The following is a 27,222-nucleotide window of genomic DNA, read 5'->3' on the forward strand; positions in this document are numbered from 1 at the left end:
TTCTCCGTCCCCCTGTCCGTTTCAGGATGGTGTGCCGAGGACAAACAAATGTGGACTTCCAGAGCCTCCATCAGACCTTTCCAGAACTGGGCCGCGAACTGTGTCCCATGGTCCGACACGACCCGATCGGGTAGGCCATGTAGCCGGAAGATGTGTTGGATGAACACGCGGGCGGTGGTGCGGGCTGTTGGCAATCTCCAACATGGAATGAAATGTGCCATCTTCATGAGCATGTCCACCACCACAAGGACCATGGTAAACCCCAAAGATGAAGGCAATTCCATCAGAAAGTCCATGGACACGGCTCCCCAGGGTCTGTCTGGGGTCGGCAATGGCTGAAGGAACCCTGGAGGAGCTCCTGTCGCTGACTTGGCCTGCCGACACTGTATACAAGAGGTGACATACGTCTTTATGTTGTGTCATAAGCGGGCCCACCAAAAGGTACGGAGATCAGGTTCAAAGTCTTGAAAAGGCCAAAATGTCCTGCTGCCAGATTGTCATGGCAATGGGAGAGAATAAATCCCTGGAAAGGCCCAGTGGGCACATAGAACCTGTCCCGGTACCTCAAGAGGTCATTGTCAAAGGTCCACGGGGAAGCCGGCCCTACCTCTGCCTTCCGTTGCTCCACCCACTCTTCATACCGCTGCGCATCTGGTATCCGAGACCGTAAATCCACGGGTTTGTGAACTGCAGTGAAGGATTTGATGGGCAAAACTGTCCAGGGTGGAAGTGAGTCTGCAGTGCTAGAGTACTCAGGTTTCCTGGACAGGGCATCCGCCCTTTGGTTGCGCACACTTGGAATGTAGGTCACTCGGAAGTTGAACCGGGCAAAGAACAGAGACCACCGGATCTGGTGCTGGTTCAGCTTGCGTGCTGTTTTCAGGAACTCTAGATTCCTATGGTCTGTCTGGACCTTGACTTTATGCCTGGCCCCCTCCAGGTGATGCCTCCAGGCCTCAAACGCCACCTTAATGGCCAGCAACTCCTTCTCCCAGATGGTGTAATTGCGCTCGGAAGGATTGAGTTTCCGTGAGAAGAAAGTGCAAGGGAAAAGGGTACCGTCAGGGGCATGAGCCTGCAGTAACACTGTGCCCACTGCGATGTTGGACGCGTCCACCTCCACCACAAATGGATGATGGGGATCAGGGTGCTTCAGAATCGGCTCCTTCATGAAGGCATGCTTCAGGGCCTTGAACGCATGTTGCTCCGTAGGCCCCCAGCAAAATGGCACTTTCTTCTGCAGGAGCCGAGTGAGGGACGCGGTCAGGGAAGCGAAGCTGGGGATGAAGGTCTGGTAGTAGTTGGCAAACCCGAGGAGTCGCTGAACATCCTTTGCTCACCGAGGAGTTTGCCAACTGCGCAAAGACTCTACCTTGCCCTGCTCCATCGCAATTCCTTCAGGGGAGATACGGTCCCCCAGGAACTCGATAGTAGTCTGCCAGAACTGACACTTCTCCAGCTTCGTGTACAAACGATGCTCATGGAGTCGTTGCAGGACTAGATGTAGGTGCTGCTGCTGAGCCTCCTGAGAAGCCGAGTAAATCAAAATGTCATCCAGGTAAATGACAACAAACTGGTCCAAGAGGTCCCGGAAGATATCATTCATAAAATGCTGGAAGACGGGCGGGGCATTGGTCAATCCAAACGCCATGACTGTGTACTCAAGATGTTCGTACTGGGTGCCGAAGGCCATCTTTCATTCGTCCCCCCCCCCAGGACTCAGACCAGATTATAGGTGCCACGAAAGTCCAGTTTCGTGAACACTGTCACCTCCTGGAGATGCCCCAAAAACTCAGGAATCAGGGGCAGAGGGAATGTGCACTGTGATCGCATTCAAGCAACGATAATCACAACAGTCTCAGATCCCCAGTCTTCTTCTTAATGAACAAGACTGGGGCAGACAGTAGCGAAGACGAGGGCCGGATAAAACCCTGGATGAGGTTATTGTCCAGAAAGTCCTGCAATGTGGCCAACTCCAGCTCGGACATGGCGTACAGATGACCCACAGGAAGTTGCGTGTCCGGCACCAAGTCAATGGGGCAGTCATAAGGCTGGTGCAGCAGCAATTGGTCTGCCTCCTGCTCGCTGAAGACGTCCGTGAACTCCGCTAAGTCCGCCAGCCAGGACACCATGGGCAAACTCAGCACCTGGCCTGCACAGACATGACGGGTGTGGTCGACACATTGCAGGGACGGGAACGTGACCAGGTTCTGGGAGCAATAAATCTGGGGGTCATGCGCCTGCAGCCAAGCCAAGCCCAGGACCACGGGGAAATGCAGGCCCAAAGCAATGTAAAACTGGATGGCCTCCTCTTGATCCCCAATGACCAGGTGCAAGGGCTGTGTGGGGGCCTTCATAGGCCCAGACAGAAGCATCAGGGACAAACTGCCTTTGATCCTCCCCACTGCTCCATGCCTCAGGCGCTTCCTGGTGGCCAACCAGCCTCTCTGGTCCCTGCTCTGAGTCTGAACCCTGCCCACATCATCCAGAGCAGACTCATATGGTTCCTCGCTATCTGAGTCCATCAGCAGCTCAACCGGATCCTGCTGGGCCACAACACATATGGTAACTGGCCCTTGACATTGTGGCAATCACAGCCTCACCATGGTCACATGATTGTGATTTGCACATATATTTCCAACTTTTCAAGCATTCTAAAGTAATGCAATTGCTATTTGCAACCTTCGCAGCCAATGTCTGATAAGTAAAGTCATTGGAGAAGCCAGTAAGAAGATACACTTAATAACCTGCAGTGATGCACTTATTGACTGCAGCCAGAGCTGACATCATAATTCAGTATAATCATATGCTATCTCGCTTAATGACTGTACCACCTAGTAACAGCTGAAATTGATAAGAAACAGAACTTGCTCAGATAATAGTCAATCTGCAGATTCCCCCCAAGAGATTTATGTTTTCTGTCCATAACTCTGAATCCAGTTGGTTCCTTTCAGCTGAGCTGGGAAGTCTTCAGATTAGGGGGTCACCAACATGTAGTGATTCATTTCTTGGAGGCCGGGTGGGGAATGTATTATATTTATAATGAATAAATACATTATTGACATTGAGGGAGTGGAGTTTGCTCTTTGTTTAGGAGGAATTGGCCGCTTTCGGCTACTGCGGCTATAAAAAATCTGTGAAAGGAGCGCAGGAAGAAAAAGATCACGGAGGGCTGCGAAGAGAGTTGTCGAGCGATCCATTGATTTCTTTGGAAAGACGGTAAAAGGGGGATTGACTGAGGGGGGCATCTGCTTTTCCCAACCTCCCCTCTGGGCTTCGGTCCTTCTCTGCAGCGGCAGGAGCTTTCTGGACTTGGAATCCTCGGGAGCAGCTAGATGGGTCTCCTTTCTGGTCAAGCAGTTACAGGGGATCCGGGAAGCAGAGACGGCCCCTGGAAAAGGGGATGGGAGGGAATGAAAGGCTGGCTGGAGAACCATTGGAGACCATATCGGACCTGGGTGGGCAGTGATCAGAGGCTCTGTGGGGCTCCAGGGAAGTTGGGGGGATGGTGATCCCATTTCAGTTCAGGGACTTGGGGACCCATGCATCACTCCCTTTGGACTGGGATCTGCTACTGGGAGCTGGGTTAGTTCTGGAGACCGGCTTCCCTTCAGCTGAGTGGCTCCTGGAAGTCTGGGGAGAAGATGGCTTGAGAAGGGATCTGGGATTACAAAGCCCATGTACTCACTGACCTGGGATGGGCTTGATGTCACAGGTCATGAACTTGGGAGAGGGTCTTTTATAGTCCTTCTTTGGGAAGAAAGTTTCTCCAGCTGCCACATCTTCTTTGCAGCTGCATCTCCTCCAAAGCCATGATGGAGGCTCCGGTGTGCCTGATTGAGAACAGGAAAAATCGCCTCCATGTTTCTGAGGATGCCCTTCAGTTGCTCTCAGACATCCAGAATCCGGTGGTGGTGGTGTCCATCGTGGGACTGTATCGCACGGGCAAGTCCTACCTGATGAACAAGCTTGCTGGCAAAAATTCAGGTGAGAAGGACTGAGATGAGCAAGGGCAATATGGACAAGGGCAAAACCTTTGTGGGAAAAGGAACATCCCCAAATCCTGGGTTTTCTCCTCTGATGGACAGGTATGGAGTCCAGGATTATCATTTTCCAAAATGCCCATTGTGGTCCAATGATAATGAATGGACTATTTAGGCTGATGTGATCTTGCAGAATTTTATCATAAGCTTTATAATAATAAGATTACAAAATGTCAGCCTTGTGGGGCAAACCAGTCAGGAAACATGACCAAATGAGCTATTTTGCTTTGTTATGAAGCTGCCTTGACAAATGTTGCATGTCTGAAAGTGCAATTCTTCACCCATCTTTACCACTGTAGAAACTAGGGAGGGTCCCTTCTGAGCCTCTTGTCCTCCCAGTATTAATCGGCAGCCTGTACTGTTTCTTATCTGATCATTGTTTTGGGCTAGGCAGCATCTCTCTGTCCATCTCCCAAGGACTTTCACACCTACCATTACAGAGTGTTTTAATTGTTTTTTAATCAATACATTATAAGTCTTCTTCTGATGTTTTCTAGCTTCTCAGAAATGTAGGCCCCTTATTTTTTGGGAGTTCTTTTGCTTTTCCATATATTGCAAAATGAAGTATATTTGATGAGCATTTTCATCTGGAAACTGCACCCAAGCATAACTTTCTGTTTCCATGGGTAAATTCAGTAAACAACCAGAAAAACTGGTGTTAGCTCACATATTACAAGATGACCGTTTGGGATCTAAACCATATCACATTTTCCCATTTGTAGGTTTCTCTTTGGGCTCCACAGTGCAAGCAAAAACTAAAGGAATCTGGATGTGGTGTGTTCCCCATCCGGACAAGCCTAACCAAACCCTTGTCCTGCTGGATACTGAAGGGTTAGGTGACCCTGAAAAGGTGATTTTGTATTTGTGTATTTCTTTGTATAAAATCACACTGATGAAACATCTGTTTATAGGTTGTCCTTGACTGACAAGTATTCATTTAGCGACTATTTGAAGTAACAGCAGCACTGAAAAAAAGGGTTGCATTTGCAACCATCACAGCATCAGCATGGTCACATGATAAAAATTTAGGAGCTTGGCAATTAGCATGTATATATGATAGTTGTAGAGTCCCAGGGACATTTACCATCTTCCTAGCCAGCTTTTGACAAGTGAAATAAATGGGGGAGACTTGCTTTTATGTAACACCCTGCAACTGTCCTTTGAAACTCCTACAATGCATGGCCTCAAAGCTTCCTAAACTACAACTCCCAGCACCCTGCGATTGTCTGAATAGATGATGACTCAGTGAATGTATTCTGAGCTGGTGAATGAATTGTATCTTATTCTTATAAAATGTTGCCTTCTAATAGACATAGATACACATACTCAGCAGAAATCAGGAACAGATCATAACCTATTCTTTTTCCTCTTTAGGGCAGTCCTGAAAACGATATCTGGATCTTCTCTTTAGCCGTATTGTTGAGCAGCACCCTGGTCTACAACAGTGTGGGGACCATTGATCAGACTGCCCTGGACAAGCTTCAGTATCCTTTGCAAGGATAGCTCTGTTATGGCCTTCAGGAACATCCTTGCCTACATAATTTCAAAACTCACCCACTGCAATTTCCCACATGCTAAGCTTGATTAGATTGAATGTTGACTGGCTTACATTTTGGAGTATTGTGCAGAGATAGGAATGGATTGAAGCAAGGAGTAAGTGAAGTCTGTTATTAGAATTTTGTTTTGTTTTATTTATAATAAGTTTTATTAAAGGTTTCAAGGAATGAGGTAAAAATTAAGAAAAATAAATATAGAATAAGAAAAAGAAGGAGACAAAAGAGGAAGAACATTTTGTTTTGTTTTAAACAACTCAAGATGTTTAAAATGGTGTCTGATTTCGTCAATCTATCCCAACCTTCTCATTGCAACTCAAATTAATCTGGCACTTTTGGATTCTTTCAGAAATCTTTCAGTAGCACTGAGATGTATGGCATTTGGTCCCCTTAACAGTAGAGAAAAGGGAGAAATCTATGGGTAACCTTAGCTGTATGTTAATTATATTGTATCTATATACAATATATTTTAAGAAATAACGATTGAAAAGAAACTAGTTTTTTGGGGGTGTTGTGCTGCATCATGAGTAGAATTAATACAGAAAAGCAAATATTAAGAAAAGAATTTTGGCAAATAAATATAAATACAGAAACTCCTTTCAAATACAGTAAGAAGTTTTTATGAACCAACCAACCCATGTGCTTCTCATTCCTCGATCAACCATGTCTGGCTCTGTGGTAGGGAAAGAACTGGCATGTTTTCTTTTGATGTCAACACTATCAGGTTGACCAGAGAAGGAATCAGACACCATGTAGACCTAAAGTTACTTTTATTAGAATAGCTGCAGTTCTAGCATCTTGACAGTCTGATTGTGCTTCCTTTCCTCCCTCTTTTTACTTCTCAAGAATTGCGATGGGGTCTATCTCAGGCGTTTTTGCAATCTCCTTTTTTGCCTGATCTAAGTTTCATTTATTTGACGGTTCTTCTCTCCATCCTTCAAGACCATCCTCTTTATTCACTGTACAAGTATATTGTTTGATTCCTAAATGGGGCCAACAGTTTTGTGACGGAGCTGTCTAAACATATCAAGACCAAGTCTTCCTCCACTCCTGGAGATACAGGTGACACTTCTGGATTTGTTGGCTTCTTCCCAACATTTGTCTGGGCTGTGCGAGATTTCACACTGCAGCTGAATTGGGATGGGAAACCCATCACAGAGGATGACTATCTTGAAATTAATCTGAAATTAAAAAAAGGTATGGATGACAAATTCGGTGTGAAGATCTATGTGGTCATAGGAGGAATGGAATAGGAGACATTGGGCCTAAATTTTCCTTCTTTAGGGAGGCCCAGAATAGACCTCAAAAAGAAAAAGAGTCTCCTAAGGCTCTTTGGTCTAGAATGAAGGCACCAGACTAGAAATCAGAAAATTGTAGGTTGCACCAATGCCTCAGGCATGAAAATCATCTGGATATCTTGGGGTAATTACTAGACATCCTGATAATAGAAAGCAATTATATTAAGAATTCTCTGTTGGAATGACTGAGATGCTTCCATTCTATCTGATTATAGGGCATTTTAAAATAAGAACAAAATAAAATCAGCAGATATAATAAGAATAATTGAATTAACAAACCCTAAATAAACAAAATGTCCAGTAGGAATCTGTTTTCCTTAGGAAATCCATTTCAATGTCAGTAGTCATGGCACTGAAATAAAAACTGAATTGTCTTCCTCAGTGTTCCCTGACCACATTATTTGTTGGAAAACAAGCAATGGTATTATTTCTTCAATGCTCTGTTTTCTCGATTAATATCAATCAGTTTGGAATTTCAGAAAGCACTGCATGGAATTTCAGGTTGCAACTTGCATATACTTTGTTGGCTGAGTTGACACTTTGAAAGACTAAATCACCCTTAATTTGTGCATTGCTTTTCCACAAAGTCCTTCTGAGCAAATCACAGTGCAGCGTGTTAAATAGAGATTATCCAAAATCCCTGATTTGGAAACAAGAAAAACTCACATTATAGATTTGTGGCCTCTATAAGAGAGGAAGGGTGGCCAAAGTAAGAGGAGATACTTGTATTTGGAAGGATAACAATTAAATAGTGCTAATTAATACGGATGGGGACTTTCCCAGTGAAATGCCCACTGGCAGATGCAATTCAGATTTACTTGCAAGATGGACATGTTGCTTTCTAGGTGACAAGAAGAAGGATAAGGCATTCAATCTGACACGGGAATGTATCCGACTGTTCTTCCCCACCCGGAAGTGCTTCGTCTTTGATTGCCCTACTACACGTGACAACTTATGCAATGTGGAACAGATGTCGGATTATCAGCTGCACAAAGGTTTTGTGGAACAAGCAAAGAAATTCTGTCGTCATATCTATGAAACATCTCGAGAAAAGACTCTTCCAGGAGGGCACACTGTCACTGGCAACTGTGAGTCCTGCATACTGAGCCAGATGTTTACATGGATTTGGCACTTTTGTCCACCTATCAAGTCCTCAAGGATCTGGGATAGGCAGATGTGCATGTTTGATAACATTAAAGATATCGTCTTGGGTTGTACGCTGGTCCGAGTAAAACTGCCATTTGCAATTGTTTGAAGGGGATTTTTTCAATGTTGATAGTGTTGAAGTGATGCTCCAGTTGTTTCGGATTTGCATCCCAGACACCTATTACTATTGGTTCCACCTTTGCTTTCTTCTGCCCCAGTCGTTCTATTTACAAGTCTGGGAATTTTGTTATCTTCCCCAGTCCTTTCTTTTCTATTCTGCTGTCTCCATGTTCTGTCATTTCCACTATTCAGACTTTTTTGTCTTATCAGCTATTGTTAAGTCTAGAAGATCTGTGCTCATTATGCCTCATTCTACTGAATGAAGTGTCCTCCAGAAAGCCATGCAGGTGGGAAAATTGGGCAGTGACCCATCCATCCTAACTGGCAAGCGTGTCCCTACAGTACTTTTTCAAAAGGCAACTGGACTTTCTTGGTTTTTCATTGAAGACATTTCTACCCTCATCCAAGAAGCTTCTTCAGTTCAGCTCAGTTCAGTGAACTGAAGAAACTTCTTGAATGAGAAGAGAAACATCTTCAAGGAAAAACCAAGAAAGTCCAGTTGCCTTTAGAAAAAGCACCCTTGGGACAACCATGACCTGGATGACTGAGAAGCCCCATAGATGATTGGCAAGCATGTTTTGGTGCAATGCCTTAAATACTGTTTTTTTTTAAAAAAAAATTATTTTTTATTTTCAAAACAAACATCTTTGTTTACATGCTGTAGACAGTGTATCAGTTGGTTACAAAAGGACTGCAGTGCATCTCTCCCACAGTCAACAAACATAATTCATATTAACTCAAGTATTTTAACTCAGATATTTATACATATTACCACGATCATATCTCCATTTTCATTTGACTTTAATTATTTAAACGTCCTTCATCATAAAATATACCAAGATTTAATACATAACCACATACTGGCCTTTCATTTGCTATTTCTAAAATCCTCCGTTGACGCTGAATCCTTATATCTTATTCTAGCTAAACAGCCATCATATTTAATAACAAAATTTTCTAATCCTCCTTTCCAAATCACTATTTGTAATTTACATCCAGTTTCCTTATGTTACACCCATATCTATTGTTATCCTTATCCCTTCTTTATTTAAATATATCCTGTATCATAACAGTTTCCCCCCTGATAATCAAATCTTTAACTGTATTTAACTTAGTTCTTTTTATTTATTAATTAACCTTTATATATAATCCAGGGATTTCTAATCTTCCTTTCATGGGTACCATTCAGTATTCATATCCAATTATTACTCATCATGACCCTACACATTGATTACAATAGTAACATTATCAATTATTTATTTGACTGTATCTATTGTCACTAAATTCACTAAGTTTAACTAGTTTTAAATTATACTCTTCCATCTATCAACCTGTATCTTTCCAGTAGCAAAACAGTCTCATATCTTCTGCCATTTGTGGTGTCGATCGTCTAATCATCTCCTTAATCAACTTTGTATGGACTCCTCTTAGCAACTCCTTGCTTATAAGATCTCTCATGTAATCTCAATCCCTTCTTCTGTTTACTTAATCAGTTTATCTTTAATTGTCAGTGGTGTTATCAATGATTTTGCTAATAAAATTTCTTCTTTAAGTCCATAAATTCTTTTGTTCTTTCTTCTTCTGTATCTTGCCATCTGGGATAAATTTTCCCTCCATTTAATTCTTCTTTCAGTTTTCCACTCTTTCCATTTTCAGAGACAAACCAATCACCATAAATATCAGCAAATTTAATTTCTTTATAATCATTTTCCACTCCATTTTTTTGGGATTTAATCACCACATTTTCCACTTGATCAGCATCCTCGACTTCATCATATTTTGCTGTTAGATGCTCTAAGTCTTCCAGCTTCTTTTCTATCCTCTCATATGTATTTGATAGTTCCTGTATTTCTGAGAATATCTTTTGCAGACTTATTTCTTTCTGCTGTTGAAATTGTTGAATTGCTGTGGCTTGGAAGGTTAATAAAATTAAGCATAGATTCACAATAATGTTTTGTTTTCAATTTTTCTGGTTAAAGATATACTTCAAAGAACATCTGTGTGCTCTCCTTCTTATCACTCTCTATAACCAAGCAGTGAGACCTTGTAGTGCTAAACCAGAATAATCAGTGAGAGAAAAAATGCTTTGTTTCAAATACACAAACCTTCCAGCCTCTGAGTAGCAGTATTCTGTTGCACTTTTCTTTGTTTCTTTTTGTATCTTTTTTGTATTTCAAGTTTTTAAAAACGTCCAATTCTTAAATGAGTTAGGAGAACACTCACAATAATGAAAGAGGGAAATTTTAGTCCATAGGTTATAGAAAATAATAAAAGAAAAAAAGATAGAAGAAAATTTAATCCATTCATTTTAAAAGGCTTGCATAAATCCCATCCATGAAGATAGCATTTAAAAAGTAAGGCAACCCCCGTCCAAAACCATACCAAATTTAATTCTCCCCCTTATTTTTTCTGTTCTTCAATTTAAATTAGTTATTAAGTTTTTTAATAGGCAGTCTCTTTTTAAAACGGTAAAAGTTCCTCCCCAGCTGGAAACACTTTCTCTTTCCATATCCTTCCATTTTGGAGCCGCCCCGACTTCATCAGCCTTGGCTAGATTATTTTGTCGCCAGCTTGAAGAACTTCTCTTGCATCGATCAGGGACTTTGCGATGTCCCTGAGGTCAGTAAGAGATATTCTTCCTGTTCACTGTCTCTTTGGGACGGTTTACGCCTGATTGGACCACCCAGAGACAAAAGTATCGGCTGCGGTCTCAGAGTATCGAAACCACACGTCCGTATCGTCACGACATTGGCTCCTCCCTCCCGCAATGCCTTAAATTCTTCAGTGGGCCACAATGAGTAATGATGGTTGAAGATGTCTGGCTGATTGTCCAACAATCTGTACTATTTTTCTCCATGCAGTGTTGGCAAAGTTAGTCCAGGGCTATGTGGATACTATCTCCAGTGGGAACGTTCTCTGCCTGGAGAATGAAGTCTTGGCCTTGGCAAAGATTCAGAACATGGCAGCCGTGGAGAAAGCTGTTGCTCACTATGCGCAACTGATGTCGCAAAGGGTGGAGCTACCCACTGAGACTTCCCAGGAACTTCTGGATGTACACAAAAAATGTGAGGAAGAAGCCCTCCAGATGTTCATGGATTGTGCCTTTAAGGATGATGAACATCAATTCCAGGCTGAATTCATGGTAGGTAATAATAAGATAGTAACCTTCATAGAGGATGTTTGTTTATTTGTGTCAGAAGCGTCACTATTAAAATAAGGCAGGGGTGTCACACTCAAGGCCCAGGGGCCAGATTTGGCCTGTGAGGCTCTTAGAACCGGGGTACGGGATGCTTAGGTCTGCCTTACGTGGCCGCCCTAGCAACAACAAAGGCCCAGCCTGTAGTGCCTATGCCAGCAAAAACTGAGTTCGTGAGCCCATTTTCCCTGGCAGAGTGCTCGGGCCACAACAGCCGTCCCCAACATGAGTGACGCCCAGCCAGCCACACCCATCCTGCTGCCCCCCCAGGTCAAGCACAACCATGATGCGGCCCTCAATGAAATCAAGTTTGACATCCCAACATAAGGCATACTATAGCACACAAAATTTAAAATATAAGATACATGATTAAAACATGTACAAATTTAACATTAATTGTGTTTTGTCACACTGCCGTGAGTTTAAGTATGAAGCGAGGCATGAGGTAAGTTAACGAACGTTTATTCAACAGGCTTGAACAGTAACAGGTTCAGAACTCTCGCGCGGGACAGCGCTGCCCGACAGCTATTTATACGGGTAGCTGTCAGGCGGCCAGCCAATGGGAGAGGCGCAATTCTCCCGCCAGCAGCCAACTGCGCCTGGACCAATCAGGTCACGGCGGGATGGGGCTTGACTGCTGGCTGTGTCAGGAGGACGCAACACCCCTTTCCCCTGGATGGCGCATGCATAGTCGTCCAAGTATTCTTGGTCAACTGTGCAAGTGCTGGGACCGCCTCAGTTCGGGTGTGGTTGCCGAGGAGGACGGTCGTGGAGGAGGAGCTCTGTCCAGGAGGAGGAGCAGAGGCGGAGTCCCAGCCCCTAGCCTTGCACCAAAACTGGTAGGCAAGCCAGCGGTTGCGATGGGTGGATGAGGGCGGTCATCTGGAGGTGTACTCCAAGGTCCTTGCGGTTGCAGTTGGAGGCTAGGGTCAGGTGTAGAAGTCGGAGCGGCACGGCCCTGCTGTCTGGGAGGTGAGACCGATGTGTGGCGGCGCAATTGGTCTACATGGCACTGCCAAATTTGTCTGTCGCCAAGTTGGACCCTGTAGGAACAGGGTCCTGTTAGTTCCTGAACCACGGCCGAAACCTACTTCGGCTCGCCCAAATAATTTTGGGTGTAGACCTCCTCCCCCCACATGGAAAGCCCTAGGGGTGGAAGCCAGGGAAGCGGAGAGAGGAGAGAAGTGGGGGTGCAGCCGGTCCAGGGTAGTACGGAGACGGCAGCCCATGAGAACCTTGGCTGGAGATTTCCCAGTGGCAGCCCAGTGGGTGGAGTGTTGGGCATGGAGGTAGGTGGACAGGCAGGTTGCCCATGGCAGGTGGCTCAAGCGGGCCAGGCCCTCCTTGGTGGAGCGAACAGTGCGCTCCGCCATGCCATTGCTGGCAGGGTGGTAGGGAGCCACCGGGGCATGGCGGATTCCTAGGCTGGCAAGGTAGAGGCAGAATTCAGCGGATGTGAATTGGGGACCGTTGTCGGTCACCAATGTGTCAGGGAGGCCGTGGGTGGAAAAAAGGCACTCCAGGGCATGGATGGTGGCGCGGAGGTGAGGGAGCGTAGGTGGATGACCTCCACCCATTTAGAGAGGGCATCGACGACTAGCAGAAAGGAGCGGCCATCAATGGGGCTGAAGAAATCCACATGGAGGCGGCTTCAGGGAGAGGAGGGGGTGTCCCATTCCTGGGGTGGGGAGGAGGGTGGGGCGGGCCAGACAGCCAGGCAGGGTGGGCACCACTGCACCCAGTCAGTGATGTCGGCATCCATAGAGGGCCACCAAACATAGCCGTGGCCGAGGGTCTTCATGCGGACTATGCCTGGATGACCCTCGTGGAGCCGGCGGAGCACCAACTGGTGCAGGGTGGGCGGCATGGCTACCTGGGACCCCCAGAGGAGGCATCCCTGGAGGATGGAAAGTTCGGTACAGCGGAGAAGGAACGGCTGGAACTCAGGAGCCCGAGAGTCTGCCGTCCAGCCCCGGCGAACGGCGTCTAAAATACGGGAGAGGAGGGGGTCGGAGGCGGTGGAGGTGGCGATGTCCGAGGCGGAAAGTGGCAGCTCCAGGTCGTCTATGAGGAAGACACCAGAGGCCACGGAGGGAGTGGGGTCGGTGAGTGGGAGGGGCAACGGGCACCGGCTGAGGGCATCCGCGTGGCCTATGTGCTTGCCAGGCTGGTAGTGCAGTCGGTAAGCGTAAGCCGAAAGGAATTTGGACCAGCGGGACATGTGCGGGGAGAGGATGGGGGGCGTGGCCTGGTCCCCTGCCAGGATGTCCAGGAGGGGCTTGTGATCGGTGAGGAGAGTGAAGGGGCAGCCGTAGAGGTAATGGTGGAATCTCTTGACTCCAGCTATGGCCGCCAACACTTCCTTGTCCAGGTGGCTGTAATTACATTCAGTCCTGGACAAGGTACGCGAGTAGAAGGCGATGGGTGCCTCGGAGCCGTCTGGGAAGGAGTGGCTCAACACAGCACCCACGCCGTATGGGGAGGCGTCGCAGGCGAGAGGAGGCGTAAGCGCTCATCGTACTGGGCGAGTACGGGAGCAGCTGTCAGGAGGTGTTTGACAGCCACAAGCGCATGTGCCTCACAGCTAGTCCAGGCCCAGGGGGCGGAGGAATCCAAGAGGCAGTGCAGGGGGTCCGCCACTGAAGCCTTATGGGGGATGAAGGCGGCGTAAAAGTTTAAGAGCCCCAAGAAGGCTTGGAGCTCCGCCTTGTTAGAGGGGGTGGGAGCATTCATGATGGACTCTATTTTAGCGGGTGAGGGGTGGATGCCTTGGGCATCCACCCGGAACCCGAGGAAGTCGACAGCGGGGACCCCGAAACAGCACTTGGGGCGCTTTAGGTGCAGGCCAGAGGCTCGGAATCGGGAGAGGACTGCCCAGAGGGTGGAGATGAGTCCTGATTGGTCCGGGGCGGCAATCAGGACGTCATCGAAGTATGGCGTCACGCCAGGGATCCCATGGAGCAGGCACTCCATGAGTCCCTGGAAAAGACCAGGGGCGACGCTGACGCCAAACTGGAGGAGTGTACAGAGGAACGCCCCCCTGTGTGTGACAATCATCTGGGCGGTGGCGGTGGCGTCATCCATAGGCAGTTGCTGATATGCCTGGGCCAGGTCCAATTTTGCAAAAATCTTGCCCTGGTCCAGGGAATGCAGCACATGCTGGACGATGGGGACAGGATAGGGATGGGCTTGTAAAGCCTTATTGAGAGTGGCCTTGTAGTCGGCACAGACCCTCAGGGAGCCATCCGACTTAAGGGGAAGCACTATGGGGGTCTCCCAGGGGGCGTGGTCCACGGGCTCGAGGATGCCCTGGGAGAGGAGCTTATCCAGCTCCGCTTCCACTTTAGCCCGCAGTGCCAATGGCACTCTGTGGGCTTTGAGGTGGATAGGGGCTACCAGGGGGTCAAGATCGGAGTGCCTTTGTAGCAGCCCAAGGTCTCGCTGAATACATCAGCGAATTCCGCCATTAACAGGTCGACGTCGGAAGCCAGCCGGAGGGAGTTGATGCCAGCGATGGACAACCCGAAGGCCCGGATCCTGTCCAGCCCCAGGAGAGAGGTCAAGGAGTTCCTGACCACAATAAGGGGCAAGGGACCGTGGAACCGGCCATACTGGACCGGCAGCGTGAGGCAACCCAGGACTGGAATTGGGGACCCCTGGTAGTCCCGAAGGAGGCAAGGGGGAGAAGACAGTCGTTTCCGTGTGAAGCGGGGGAAAAGTCGCTTGAGAGTGTCCCAGGGGACGATGGTCCACGCGGAGCCGGTGTCGAGCTCCATCTGGCAGGGGCGGCCGTCCAGCAGGACAGGGAGATGCAGCTTACCCCGGCTGCTGGATGTGGTGGAGGCAGAATCCAGCAGCCACTCAGGAGCGAACCCGTCAGGCTCAGACACGGCGTAGCAGTGGGATGCAGAAGAAGGCATGGAGGCCGGCCGGTGGCCGGTGGAAGCCCTGAAGGACCGATGAGCCGAAGCAGGAGAGTGGCAGACGGCGGCTATATAGCCCTTCTTGCCGCATTAGCGGCACAGTGCGGCTCGGAAATGGCAGGAGGAACGCTGGTGGTGGCCACCACAGCTTAGACAGGAACCGGCATCCTTGAGGGAGAGAGATCGCAACCGGTCGATGGAAACATCGAAATCGGGCCAAGGCTCTTCGTGGGACACCTGGCACTGGTATGAAGAAGGAGGATGTGAGGCCAAAAGTGAAGGCAGGAACCAGCAAAAGTCAGGAGTGGACTGGTCGGCCATTTCGTACGCCCTGGCCTCATCCATGCCGATCTTCATGGACAATTCAGTCCGGGCAAGGATGCGCCGGTGGAGGTTGATGTCACAGAGGCCGTAGATGAATTGCTTCAGAAAAGCATCGTCCAGGTCCAAAAATTCGCAGTCCATGGCGGTGGTGTGAAGAACCGCCATGTATTGGGTGATGGACTGGCCCTCCCGCTGGATGCAGCGTCGGAAATGCTGACACCTAGTGTAGCGGGAGGGAGCTGGTTCGTAATGGATCTTGAGGCGGGCGAGAAGGACTTCAAAAGGAATCGCATGGGAAGGAGAAAGAGCCGAGAGAGCGCGGGCAGTGGCAAACATCTCTGCCCCGCAGTAATGAAGAAAGACCCCCTTCTTCCGCCCCTCAGGCAGGTCAGTCAGCCCGTGGGCTTGAAGAAACACTTCAAAACGTTCTAAGAACGAATCCCAGCTCTCCATTTCAGGCCTGAAAGGAGCAAATGACGAAGCGGCGGCAAGGGCCAGAATATGGAGAGGTTCGGTGTCACTCATCCTCGTCACCAGGTTTTAAGTACGAAGCGAGGCGTGAGGTAAGTTAACAAACGTTTATTCAACAGGCTTGAACAGTAACAGGTTCAGAACTCGTGCGCGGGACAGCACCGCCTGACAGCTATTTATACGGGTAGCTGTCAGGCGGCCAGCCAATGGGAGAGGCGCAATTCTCCCGCCAGCAGCCAACTGCGCCTGGACCAATCAGGTTGCAGCGGGGCGGGGCTTGACTGCCGGCTGCATCAGGAGGACGCAACAATGAGGTACTCAAGTATGTACTGATGAGGACACGAAGGGCAGGTATACATCTGTGTAGCTGTTTGCATGTCACCACAATCGCAAAGTGCAAAGGCCAACGGATAGCCCCATTTGTCCAGAGTGTCTCTGAATCTTGTTGGATGCGTGTGAAGTTTATTCAAGATTTCCATCCTGCTCAACTTTCTCCAGACCCAGGTGCCAGATCCAATCATCCCGTGTTGGTTCTTTGTAGCTTTCCCTAGGTCCCCTATTCATAGACAGTATTTAAGGCTTATGAGTCCTTGGGATCTGGTATCCTGGTCTCCAGTATCTTCTGTATAAGAATGGGTACGTAGACAATATTTAAGGCCCGTGGCTCCTGATGGTTGGTCTCCAGTAGTTTCTCTATTTTTAAGAATACAGAGCGTAGTATTCTTGTTATAGTTTCACACAGATTGTGTAGATTTTCTTCATCAAATGGAGGATAGCTGCCACCAGATATTTTGTTTAGAAACATTCCTGATTGCCCAGAAAGATAAAAGATGGATGCGGTTAGGAACAGCCAGTAAGATTGACAAGATGGCATGCAATGTCATCATCAAGCTTTTATGGACAATTATGTTCCTGCTCTAAGGATTAAATAATCCTTTTGTTCAGTGTTTCTCAACCTTGGGGGCTTTAAGAGGTGTGGACTTCAACTCCCAGAATTCTGGCTGATAATTCTGGGAGTTGAAGTCCACACCTCTTAAAGCCTCCAAGGTTGAGAAACACTGCTCTAGATAAATTGAAGGAAGAGCACAAGTCATTTCAAATTGTGATGAAGCTCTGTTTAATCACGGGAGATCACTGAAATTTATACAGTGTACAAACATGGATTTCTTTATCAAGTCTCAGCTCTTATTTTGTCTTTTATTCCTACCAGAAAAAAGTGGAAAGCAAGAAGGAAGAGTACTGTAGCAAAAATGAGCAGGAATCTTCTGACATCTGTTCAGCTTCTTTGAACTCACTCTCTGAAAATCTGGAGCAGAACATCAATAACGGAAGCTACTCTCGACCTGGTGGCCACCAGGAATTTGTAAATGACCTCCAAAAAGTGGAGAAAGAATTCTTGGAGATACCTAAGAAAGGAATAATGGTACAAAATGACGAGGGTTGCTAAATTAATACTCATTTTGTCGCTCTCTTTTTGATTTACTTTAGCAAAACTTCTTTCTCATTCTATACCGCTCCAGATTATTTTCTTTTCCCCTTTCAATCAGGCAGGGAAAATCCTTAAAGAATTCCTCCAGAGCAAGGAAAACATCAGAAAAGCCATCCTTCAAAGTGACCTGAGCCTTCAAGAGAAAGAGAAGGAAATAGAAGGTAAACTTGTGAACAAGCTGTCGGATGATGCTGGGATGTTGATTCTGCTCTGAAGGTGGGAAAAGAAGGTGGGAAAACCTGACAAAGGTGGGTTTATCCTTAAACTCATCACTGATAGGGAAAAGGCCATTTAACTTGGTAATAGAGAAGTTTTCTTTTTCTCCCATATTATCCAACATTTGTAAATATAGTCATATACTCAGGTAGTCCTCACTTAAAAACCCCTTGTTCAATGACCGTTCAAACATTTGACAGTTCTGAATGAATAGAATATATAAATGGTCTTGCAATTAAGGACCATCAAAGGGTCCAATGATCAGGTTTAGGTTTAGGTTTATTAGATTTATATGCTGCCCTTCTCCCAAGGACTCAGGGCAGCGTACAACATTAAAAGAAACACATAGTACAAAAGTTAAAAAGAAATTAAATAGGATAACCCAAAAGCAAATTAAAATTGACAATGACACTTTTTTTTAAAGAATTAAAATTAAAATTAACAGTAGTCAATAATTTGATTTGTTTTGTTCAGGCCAGGCTGGCTTACTGAAAAAGCCAACTTTTTAGGGCGCGTCGGAAGGACCGGAGGTCAGGGATTATACGAAGCTCCGAGGGCAGCTCATTCCAGAGGGAAGGCGCTCCCACAGAGAAGGCTCTCCCCCTGGGGGTCACTAGCCGACACTGTCTGGCCAACGGCACACTGAGGAGGCCAACTCTGTGGGATCACACTGGACAATGGGAGGCTACCGGTGGCAGTAGGTGGTCTCGCAGGTACCCTGGACCTAAGCCATGGAGCACTTTAAAGGTCATAATTAGTACCTTGAATCGCACCCGGAAGACAACCGGCAACCAGTGCAGGCTGCCTAAAAGGGATGTAACATGGGAGTACCTGGGTGCCCCCATGACAACCCGCACAGCTGCATTCTGGACCAGTTGAAGCTTCCGGGTGCTCTTCAAGGGCAGCCCCATGTAGAGAGCGTTACAGTAGTCCAGGCGAGAAAGGCTGAGTGCATGGGTGACTGTGCACAGAGCATCCCGATCAAGAAAGGGGCGCAACTGATGTACCAGGTGAACCTGGTAAAAGGCCCCCCTGGTCACGGCCGTCAGGTGTTCTTCTAAACTAAGCCGCATATCCAGGAGGACGCCCAGATTGCGGGCCCTCTCTGAGGGGGCTAAAGTTTCTCCCCCTATCATCAAAGATGGAACAAGATGCAAAAATTGGGATGACGGAAACCACAGACACTCTGTCTTGGAGGGATTCAGCTTAAGCCTGTTCCTCCCCATCCAGATCGGCACAGCCTCCAGGCATCGGGACATCACGTCAAGGGCATCGTTTGGGTGGTTTAGGGTAGAGATGAAAAGTTGGGTATCATCAGCATATTGATGATACCGTACCCCAAAACCACGGATGATCTCACCCAGTGGTTTCATATATATGTTGAACAGGAGGGGTGAGAGAACTGACCCCTGGGGCACCCCACAAGTGACGCGCCTCGGGGTCGATCCCTGCCCTCCGGTCAACACAAACTGCGAACGATCCAACAGGTAGGAGGAGAACCACCATAAAACAGTGCCCCCCACTCCCAACCCCTCGAGTCGTCACAGTAGGATACCATGGTCGATGGTATGGAAAGCTGCTGAGAGGTCTAATAGGACCAAGAAAGAGGAACAGCCCCTATCCCGGGCCCGCCAGAGATCATCGACCAACGCGACCAATGCCGTCTCCGTGCTGTATCAGGTGATCATCATTTGCAACCTTCACTGTTGTCTTCCAACAAGCAAACTCATTGGGGAAGCCAGCAGGAAGTTGCTACAGGGGAATAACTGATGTGTGCTCAGTGAGGGTGTGGGATTCGCTTAATGAGAGCAACCAGAATTGCTGGAACTACTGTTGCTAAGGGGCTCAGTCAGGCCTGGAAGCCGTCTTTTGCATTGGACCTTCAGGCCTGCCATATTTGCTACTGTGGGAAACTGAGATGAGGGATTGTGTGGAGCAGGGGTGATATATAGTCATAACATTCCTTTCTCAGAGAGTCAAGGTCATCTTGCCCTGCACCTGGAGGGCTGGAACTGGGAGGCATCTCCAGTTGGGATGGTGCTTTGGTTGGACCATGTGATGGAGATGTGGGTGCTGGGCAGGGACTTCTCGGAGTCCTCTTTCATTGGGGGTGTTACTTGGAACCCTGACATTAACTCGAATCTCTTTTAAAAAATTCAACCAGTTCTCCAGAACTCTAGGGTGCTTTTGGGGGTTCTGAGTCCTGACTGTGGACCCGAAACCAGGCAGCACAAAGACTCAGGGAAGATGGAGGAAGACAAGAAAGCCACGGAGGGAGCCACAAGAGCTGGTCCAGCAATTTATGTTGAGACCATCTATTCCCTTTCCCAAGCCATGGTGGAAGAGGAAGAAGATGCGGAGAGGGAGTGCCCGCTGGGTGCCTGGCTCAAAAAGCTGGCATCTGAGCAAGTCACGCAACTGGACTGGACCCTGTGGGGTAAAGCTGTGGGAGCCATGCCATTCCGGGAGATGGTGGCCAGGTAGTGCTGTCGGAACCAGAGATGAGTGGAAGACGAGCGGAACAGATCTCAACCCTCAAATGGAGAATACTGGGGCAAATGTACTATGAGCACTTCCCACTGTTGCCATGGAGCTAGCGGCCAGTCGATCTCCTGGAGCAGTTTGGCCAGCTCAGAGTGAGTAGCCTCGCTCAACCCCTTGGGACAGAGCAGCCCAGATGGACCCTCGCTTAGCCTACATTCACCTTCCTGGGCCAGGAAGCTGCAGTGCCACTGACTAGGATGTCTACCTCCTTTCACTCAGCACGGAGTGGTTTGTTTCCTAGCCTCACACATTGGGCCCAACCTGCTGGAATGATGGTCGCCCTGGGATTGGGGATGACCCAGCAACAAAGCTTGCTCAACCAGCCCACCCAGATTCTACAGGGGCCACAGCAAGGGCTCTGGGGACCAAGCACTCCACCCCAGTAACTGGACTTCAGACTACCTCCAACATTCCAGATCCCTCCTGGATGGGCATTGTACCCCGGCCAAGGGTGGGTGCAATATCAGTGGATGCCTGCACCGATTCTGCAGCCGATGCCCATCCATCAACTGGTCACTTCCAGCCACCAGTTATAGCTCCGCAACCGGTACCAGCCCAGTCACCACTGCAGCTTCAATCACCGGTCACAATAGATTCCAGCCCAACAGCTGGTGCCAGCCCAGCGCACCAGCAACCTGCACAGGCGCAACAACCGGTCCTGCCAGCCACTCCCCCCACACGGTTCAGAGTGACATTTGATGGGATTCCAGGGAAGGTAGCCTATTTCCTCAACCGAGTCTGGCTTACATCAGCCAATATGGAAATCAATATCCATCAGATTGATTTCCGTGATGACAGATAGGATGAAGGAAGTTGAGGCAGCAGAGTGGATAGCAGAACTTCATGACGAGGAAGCTCCTGAGCTGGAAGATGCCGATGAATTCATCCAATTGATGCGGAGTTGGTTTGAAGTCATGGCCCACTGAATGGAAGCTGAAGCCCAGATTTAGGTGCTGAAGCAAGCCGGAAGCCCCCCCTCCCCCACCCAAGGAACTAATTTGGGAGTTTGAAGACTAGCTGGGAAGCTGAGGGACTGGCTGGAATGCCTCCTCATCCATCACTTCAAGGAGGCTCTCAACCCAGACCTTAGGCAAGCCTGTGGCATCAGAGGGGTACCAGAACGCATGCAAGTATGGTACAGCACAGCTGTGGCCATGGATCTGGAAATCCACCCGCATAGGAAACCATTGATGGGGCACTAATTGGTGGGGGGCCTGCCACAGTAGTCCCCGAGCGTGTCAGACTGGAAACGGATCATCACTGAGAATAATTTTTTTTTGCACAGAACTGGCAGTAATGACGGTAGCAACCCACCCTGATGTGGGTGCTGGGCAGGGACTTGGACTTTCTTTTTGGTGGGGAAAACCTGGAAGCTTTCAGATTCCAGTTTTCCCAGATGTGCCAACATGACATGTCTAATAAAATAGAACTTTGAGGAATGCCTAGCCTTGGAGTCTTCTATCATTGGGGGTGTTACTTGGGACCCTGACACTACCGTGGCTAAGTGGCACAGTCACATGACATTCTGTTTTACGACCATGTCACTTAGTGATGGAAAATCTGCACCCAATTGCCATAATTAAGCAAGGACTGCCTATATGCCAAATCGACTTATTTATCTACTTATTATCGACTTATTTATCTACTTATTATCCACTTATCCCGTGGTCAGGTGATCACCATCTGCGATCTTCACTGCTGGCTTCCAACAAGCAAAGTCAATGGGGAAGCCAGTAGGAAGTGGCAAGTGGGGATTATGTGACTTCCTACCTAATGATGGAACTCTGTAGAGATTCTCAGTCATCCAGGTCAGTGGTGAAATTCAAAATTTTTATTACCGGTTCTGTGGGTGTGGCTTTGTGAGAATGGCTTGGTGGGCGTGGCAGAGGGATACTGGGAAATCTCCATTCCCACCCTACTCTGGGGGAAGCCAGAGGTGGCATTTGCTGGTTCTCCGAACTACCCAAAATTCCCACTACCGGTTCTCCAGAACCTCAGAACCTGCTGGATTTCACCCCTGATCCAGGTCATGGTTTTTCCCAAAGGTGCTTTTTTAAGGAGGCAACTGGACTTTCTTGTATTTTCCTTTTGAAGATGTTTCGCTTCTGCTCCAAGAAGCTTCTTCAGCTCTGAAAGGATAGTGGGGAATGGAAAGATTCATATTCCTTGCAGACAGGGGCGTTGAAGCCCTTGGAGGTTTATCTGTATCCTGAGGGTCACCAGAGTAGTGTTCCTGGTCCTTGGAGTCAAAGGGTGTTCATCCCAAATTGTATAGCTAAAGTACCTAATAATGTGATGCCAGAACTGGTGTCGATAAGCATGCCAGTCACATGACGTTATGGCTTATTCCAGTCTCAATTACTACAGTTGAGCAAGAACTGCCTGTATGCCAATCTATTCACTTATCACATATTTGCATACTACCAAATCGAGCTACCTGCAGATGTTTGTCCTTTTTTTATTCCTGGTTTAGAGAAAAAAATGAATGCCAAAGCCTTAGAACTAGAGCAAGAGGTTCAGAGGCAGGAAATGAAAATGCTCCAACAGAAGTTTGAGGACCAGAAACGGAGTTATGAGATGAACCATCAGAAGCTAATGGAGAAGATGGAGGAAGAAAGGAAACAGATGAAGGAAGAGTATGAGAAGATGATGCAAAGCAAACTCAGGGTAATGCTACAATCTCAGCAATGGTTTGTTGTAATTAGGCAGTTGGGTATTAACAAATATGCAGACTTTCAAAACAGAAAAGCAATGGATTTAAAACAAGTTTGTATATCACAAGTGCTTTTTTCTTTCTTTTTGTCTCATCCTCTCCACTTCATGTCATTTTGATAACATTGGAATACATTTATTTGCATGGGGTACATTTTAATGTCAGTGGGACCTTATTAAAAAAAGGAAATTGTACCATCAGTGGAAGAGGGAGCATCCGAAAACTTTCTAGTGCTCAGGGAGATGTGCTGTGAAACAGCAAGGAAGAACAAAACTAGTCAAACAGTTCATAGCACGTACAGTTACACAAGTAGTAAAGAAAGTCAAGGAACAGGGTGCAAGTACAAAACTGTGACTAAATATAAAGAGGGCCAATCTAATGAAAATACGTGTAGCAACTGGTCCTTGGCTTACAACAGTTCTTTTAGTCACCATTTAAATGACAACAGCACTGAAAAAAGTGACTTTCGACCATTTTGCACACTTACAATCCTGAGGGTGGAGGTTTGTTCTTTGAGATTGTGGGTCGATTTCCGAACATTTCGTTACCAAGCTAAGTAACATCTTCAGTGGAGTTTAGGGGATGTCATTGTCAGTGTTCCTCTGTTTATAAGGTCTTTGTGTGGGACACAAAATAGAGAAACAGAGACACTGACATCCCCTAAACTCTACTGAAGATGTAATTTAGCCTGGTAGCGAAATGTTTGGAAACCAACCCACAAGCTTGGAGAACGAACCTCCACCATTATCTCCTACACCAGAGCTACAGATATTCGGTGATCAAAATTTTGACACTTGGTGACTGGCTCATAATTGATCCTGGGGTATCCTGGGGTCATGTGATCCCCTTTTGCGACCTTTTGTCAGCCAAAGTCAATGGGGAAGCCACGTTCGCTTAAGAACCATGTTATTAGCTTAACAACTGCAGTGATTCACTCTAGCAACAGTGGCAAGTAAAGTCATAAAACGGGGCCAAACTCACTTAACTAATGTTTCTCTTAGCAACATAAATGTTGAGCTCAATTATGATCGTAAGTCAAGGACTAATTGTATTGACAGTGAAGATATTGAAGTGGTGAATAGCTTCTGCCTGTTAGGGACCAACCATCACAAATAAAAAAACCAGCAATCAAGCAACATGCCGTAATGCAGGGGTGTCAAACTCAATTTCATTGAGTGCCACATCAGAGCTGTGGTTGACCTCAGGGGTAGGTGGGCTGGGTGGGCATGGCCAACTGGGTGGGCGAGGTCAGCTTGGGGCCATTCACTGGGCGTAGCCGACTGGGTGGGTGTGGCCAGCTTCACACCACTCCCCAAATTGCTGGCAGAGACCAGCAGCAAAACCTTGGAAAAGTTGTGTCTGTACCTACAAAGGTGAGAATTGTGTGTTTATTTTCATTTGATGCCTATTTTCCATTGACTTCACACGGGACTCCAAAGGACTGGATGTGGCCATGGGGGGAGGGGGTAAAATGGCCAAGTCTATTCTGGAACCTGGTCTGCAAAGCTAGTCTCATGTTTCTTTTCTGTCTAATAATGATGCTTCCTCTGCCTGCAGGAACAAGAGGCTTTGTTTGAAGAGGGTTTCTGTAAGCAAGCGAACCAACTGAAAGAGGAAATCAAGCAGCTCAAAACCAAAAAGGAAGCTGTGGATGAACCAGGTTGGATCAAGAGACATGTTGACTCCCTGGGAAAGAAAATTACTGGTGTATATTCAACAGTTGCTAATTGGTTTAAGCGTTCCTAATCCAGAACTTCTGCATGGATTTTTTAAAAAGATGTCCCCGCTTTAAGAGTTGGATAACCTTTCAGGAGTCAGGTAAAAAAAAAAGTGAGAAACTCAAAGTGGGCTGGAAGAGAAAAACAAGATAATGAAGACAATAATTAGTATTTTCTAAATCGATATTCTAATCCTGATAATCTTCTTTCAAGTGAAATTTATCTCCCAGGAAGTGCCTCTACTTCCTAGAAAGGACCTGGCTGTGCTCATGCTACAGTTATTTTAGATTCTGTTGGAAGTTAAAACCCACCCCTCTCCTAGAAAAATAAAATATTTTAGGATATGCTAAAAAAGCAGAATATTTCCCCTAAAAAAGAAGTAGAAACTCAAAGAAGCAGAAACTCAGCTGCCCCCACCTTTATTAATGGGCCATTAAGGCCTGGGTCAGTCTATTCTACATAACAAAGATCTACCCCATTTCATTGCCCTTCGTTGCACCACCCACCAAATTTCAACCAAACAACACAAAGACAATCTAAAAAGCCAGCTATGACCTCTGACCTCTGGCAGCAACCAATCAGGATACTCTTCATCTGTACCAGGAAGTTCAAGGCCCAGTGGAGGGCATAAAACCCAAGATCTCTCAGCATCCCTTCCCCTTTCTGTTCAGGAACTGAAGCCATGCAGTCCTGTCCACCATTAAACCATCTTTCCAAACAGCCTCCATGTTTCCAGTGTCTTTTTCCCCACTTGGAACTGAACCCAGATGGACATCTCTTCCAACAATTCATTCTGTAGGTTTAAATTCCTGCAAAATCATTCTCGGACCTTAGGGATTTCTTTAAGAAGCTTGAGATTTGATTTCAAAGCTTCATGAAAGGCTTCCCGGGGTGTCACAAATTGAATTCAGGCTTTTTAAATCTCCGCCTACAATCTTGATTAAATCAAGATCATGTGGAGTGTTAATACCACCCCTCACCCCCATGGAGTGAGATCTGCCCCCAGAGTCACCCCATAGAGGGATGAGTGGCAAATAAATAAATAAATAAATAAATAAATAAATAGTCCACACAGTTCTGTTTTTCCCTCCTGATACTGATTCAAAAACCGAGTAAAGGCTGACGATCCAGAAGAACCAGGAGAACCGAAAGAGAAGCTAAAACAAAGTTTTCACCTACATGTACAACACTTTAGAGAAAGACCTGAAGAGAAAGTAAACGTTTCCTGCAAGGGCAGAGGAAAATAATCATTGGAAAATCCCAGACAAAGGCAGGAAGAAACTCAGGAAACAGTTTGGGGAGGGAGGCCCCCAATGTCGCAATGATACGGACGTGTGGTCTCGATGCTACGAGACCGTAGCTGATACTTTTGCTGCTGGGTGGTCCAGTCGGACCTAAACCATCCTGAAGAGACGTTGAACAGAAAGAATACATTTTGCTGACCTCAGAGACATCGCAAAGTCCCTGATCGATGTAAGAGAAGTTCTTCAAGCCAGCGACAAAATATCCAGTCAAAGCTAACGAAGTCGGGGCGGCTCAAAAATGGAAGGATACAGAAAGAGAAAGTGTTTCCAGCTGGTGATGAAGATGTTGAGGATGCTTATCAATTGGAAAATGTGGTGCTTAAATCCCAAAAAATTGGAGTGGAAAATGAATATAAAGAAATTAATTTTGATGATATTTATGGTGATTGGTTTGTCTCTGAAAATGGAAAGAGTGGAATACTGAAAGAGAAATTAAATGGAGGGGAAATTTATCCCAGATTGCAAGATACAGAAGAAGAAAAAACAAAAGAATTTATGGACTTAAAGAGAGAAATTTTATTAGCAATATCATTGATAACACCACTGACAATTAAAGATAAGCTGATTAAGGAAACAGAAGAAGGGCATCGAGATTACATGAGAGATCTTATAAGCAAGGAGTTGCTAAGAGGAGTCCATACAAAGTTGATTAAGGAGATGATTAGAGGATCGACACCACAAATGGCAGAAGATTTGAGATTGTTTTGCTACTAGAAAGATACAGGTTGATAGATGGAAGAGTATAATTTAAAACTAGTTAAACTTAGTGAATTTAGTGACAATAGATACAGTCAAATAAATAATTGATAATGTTACTATGGTATATAATGTGTAGTGTCATGATGAGTAATAATTGGATATGAATACTTAATGGTACCCATGAAAGGAAGATTTGAAATCCCTTTGGATTATATATAAGGGTTAATTAAAAAAAAGAACTAAGTTAAATACAGTTAAAGATTTGATTATTAGAGGGAGAATGTTATGATATAGGATATAGTTATATAAAGGAGGGATAAGGATAAGAATATATATATAGATAAAGGTATAACATAAGGAAACTGGATGTAAATTGTAAACAGTGATTTGGAACGGAGGATTAGATATTTTTGTTATTAAATATTAGGGATGTTTAGATAGGATAGGACATAAGGATTCAGTGTC

At 46.5% G+C, this 27,222-nt stretch overlaps 1 protein-coding gene across 1 annotated transcript; it reads left to right on the top strand.

Annotated features, from left to right (window-relative positions):
* The first annotated feature begins 3,151 nt into the window (after nucleotides 1-3,151).
* Nucleotides 3,152-26,465, top strand: LOC116515508 (guanylate-binding protein 1-like). The gene is made up of 11 exons (XM_032227602.1): nucleotides 3,152-3,219; nucleotides 3,794-3,987; nucleotides 4,766-4,893; nucleotides 5,418-5,527; nucleotides 6,597-6,793; nucleotides 7,740-7,982; nucleotides 11,022-11,302; nucleotides 17,285-17,497; nucleotides 17,622-17,724; nucleotides 22,797-22,990; nucleotides 24,594-26,465. The coding sequence occupies exons 2-11, from the start codon at nucleotides 3,813-3,815 to the stop codon at nucleotides 24,780-24,782; spliced, it is 1,833 nt and encodes a 610-aa protein (XP_032083493.1). The 5' UTR covers nucleotides 3,152-3,219; nucleotides 3,794-3,812; the 3' UTR covers nucleotides 24,783-26,465.
* The last annotated feature ends 757 nt before the right edge of the window (nucleotides 26,466-27,222 follow it).

Source organism: Thamnophis elegans, chromosome 12 (assembly GCF_009769535.1).
Source record: "Thamnophis elegans isolate rThaEle1 chromosome 12, rThaEle1.pri, whole genome shotgun sequence".
In the NCBI taxonomy this organism is placed as follows: Eukaryota; Metazoa; Chordata; class Lepidosauria; order Squamata; family Colubridae; genus Thamnophis; species Thamnophis elegans.

Excerpts from the sequence above, each read along its gene's own strand:
- LOC116515508 (XM_032227602.1), top strand. The coding sequence starts at position 3,813 with ATGATGGAGGCTCCGGTGTGCCTGATTGAGAACAGGAAAAATCGCCTC. Across the intron at positions 6,794-7,739 it reads TAATCTGAAATTAAAAAAAG|GTGACAAGAAGAAGGATAAG; the intron begins GTATGGATGACA and ends GTTGCTTTCTAG. Across the intron at positions 7,983-11,021 it reads GCACACTGTCACTGGCAACT|TGTTGGCAAAGTTAGTCCAG; the intron begins GTGAGTCCTGCA and ends TTCTCCATGCAG.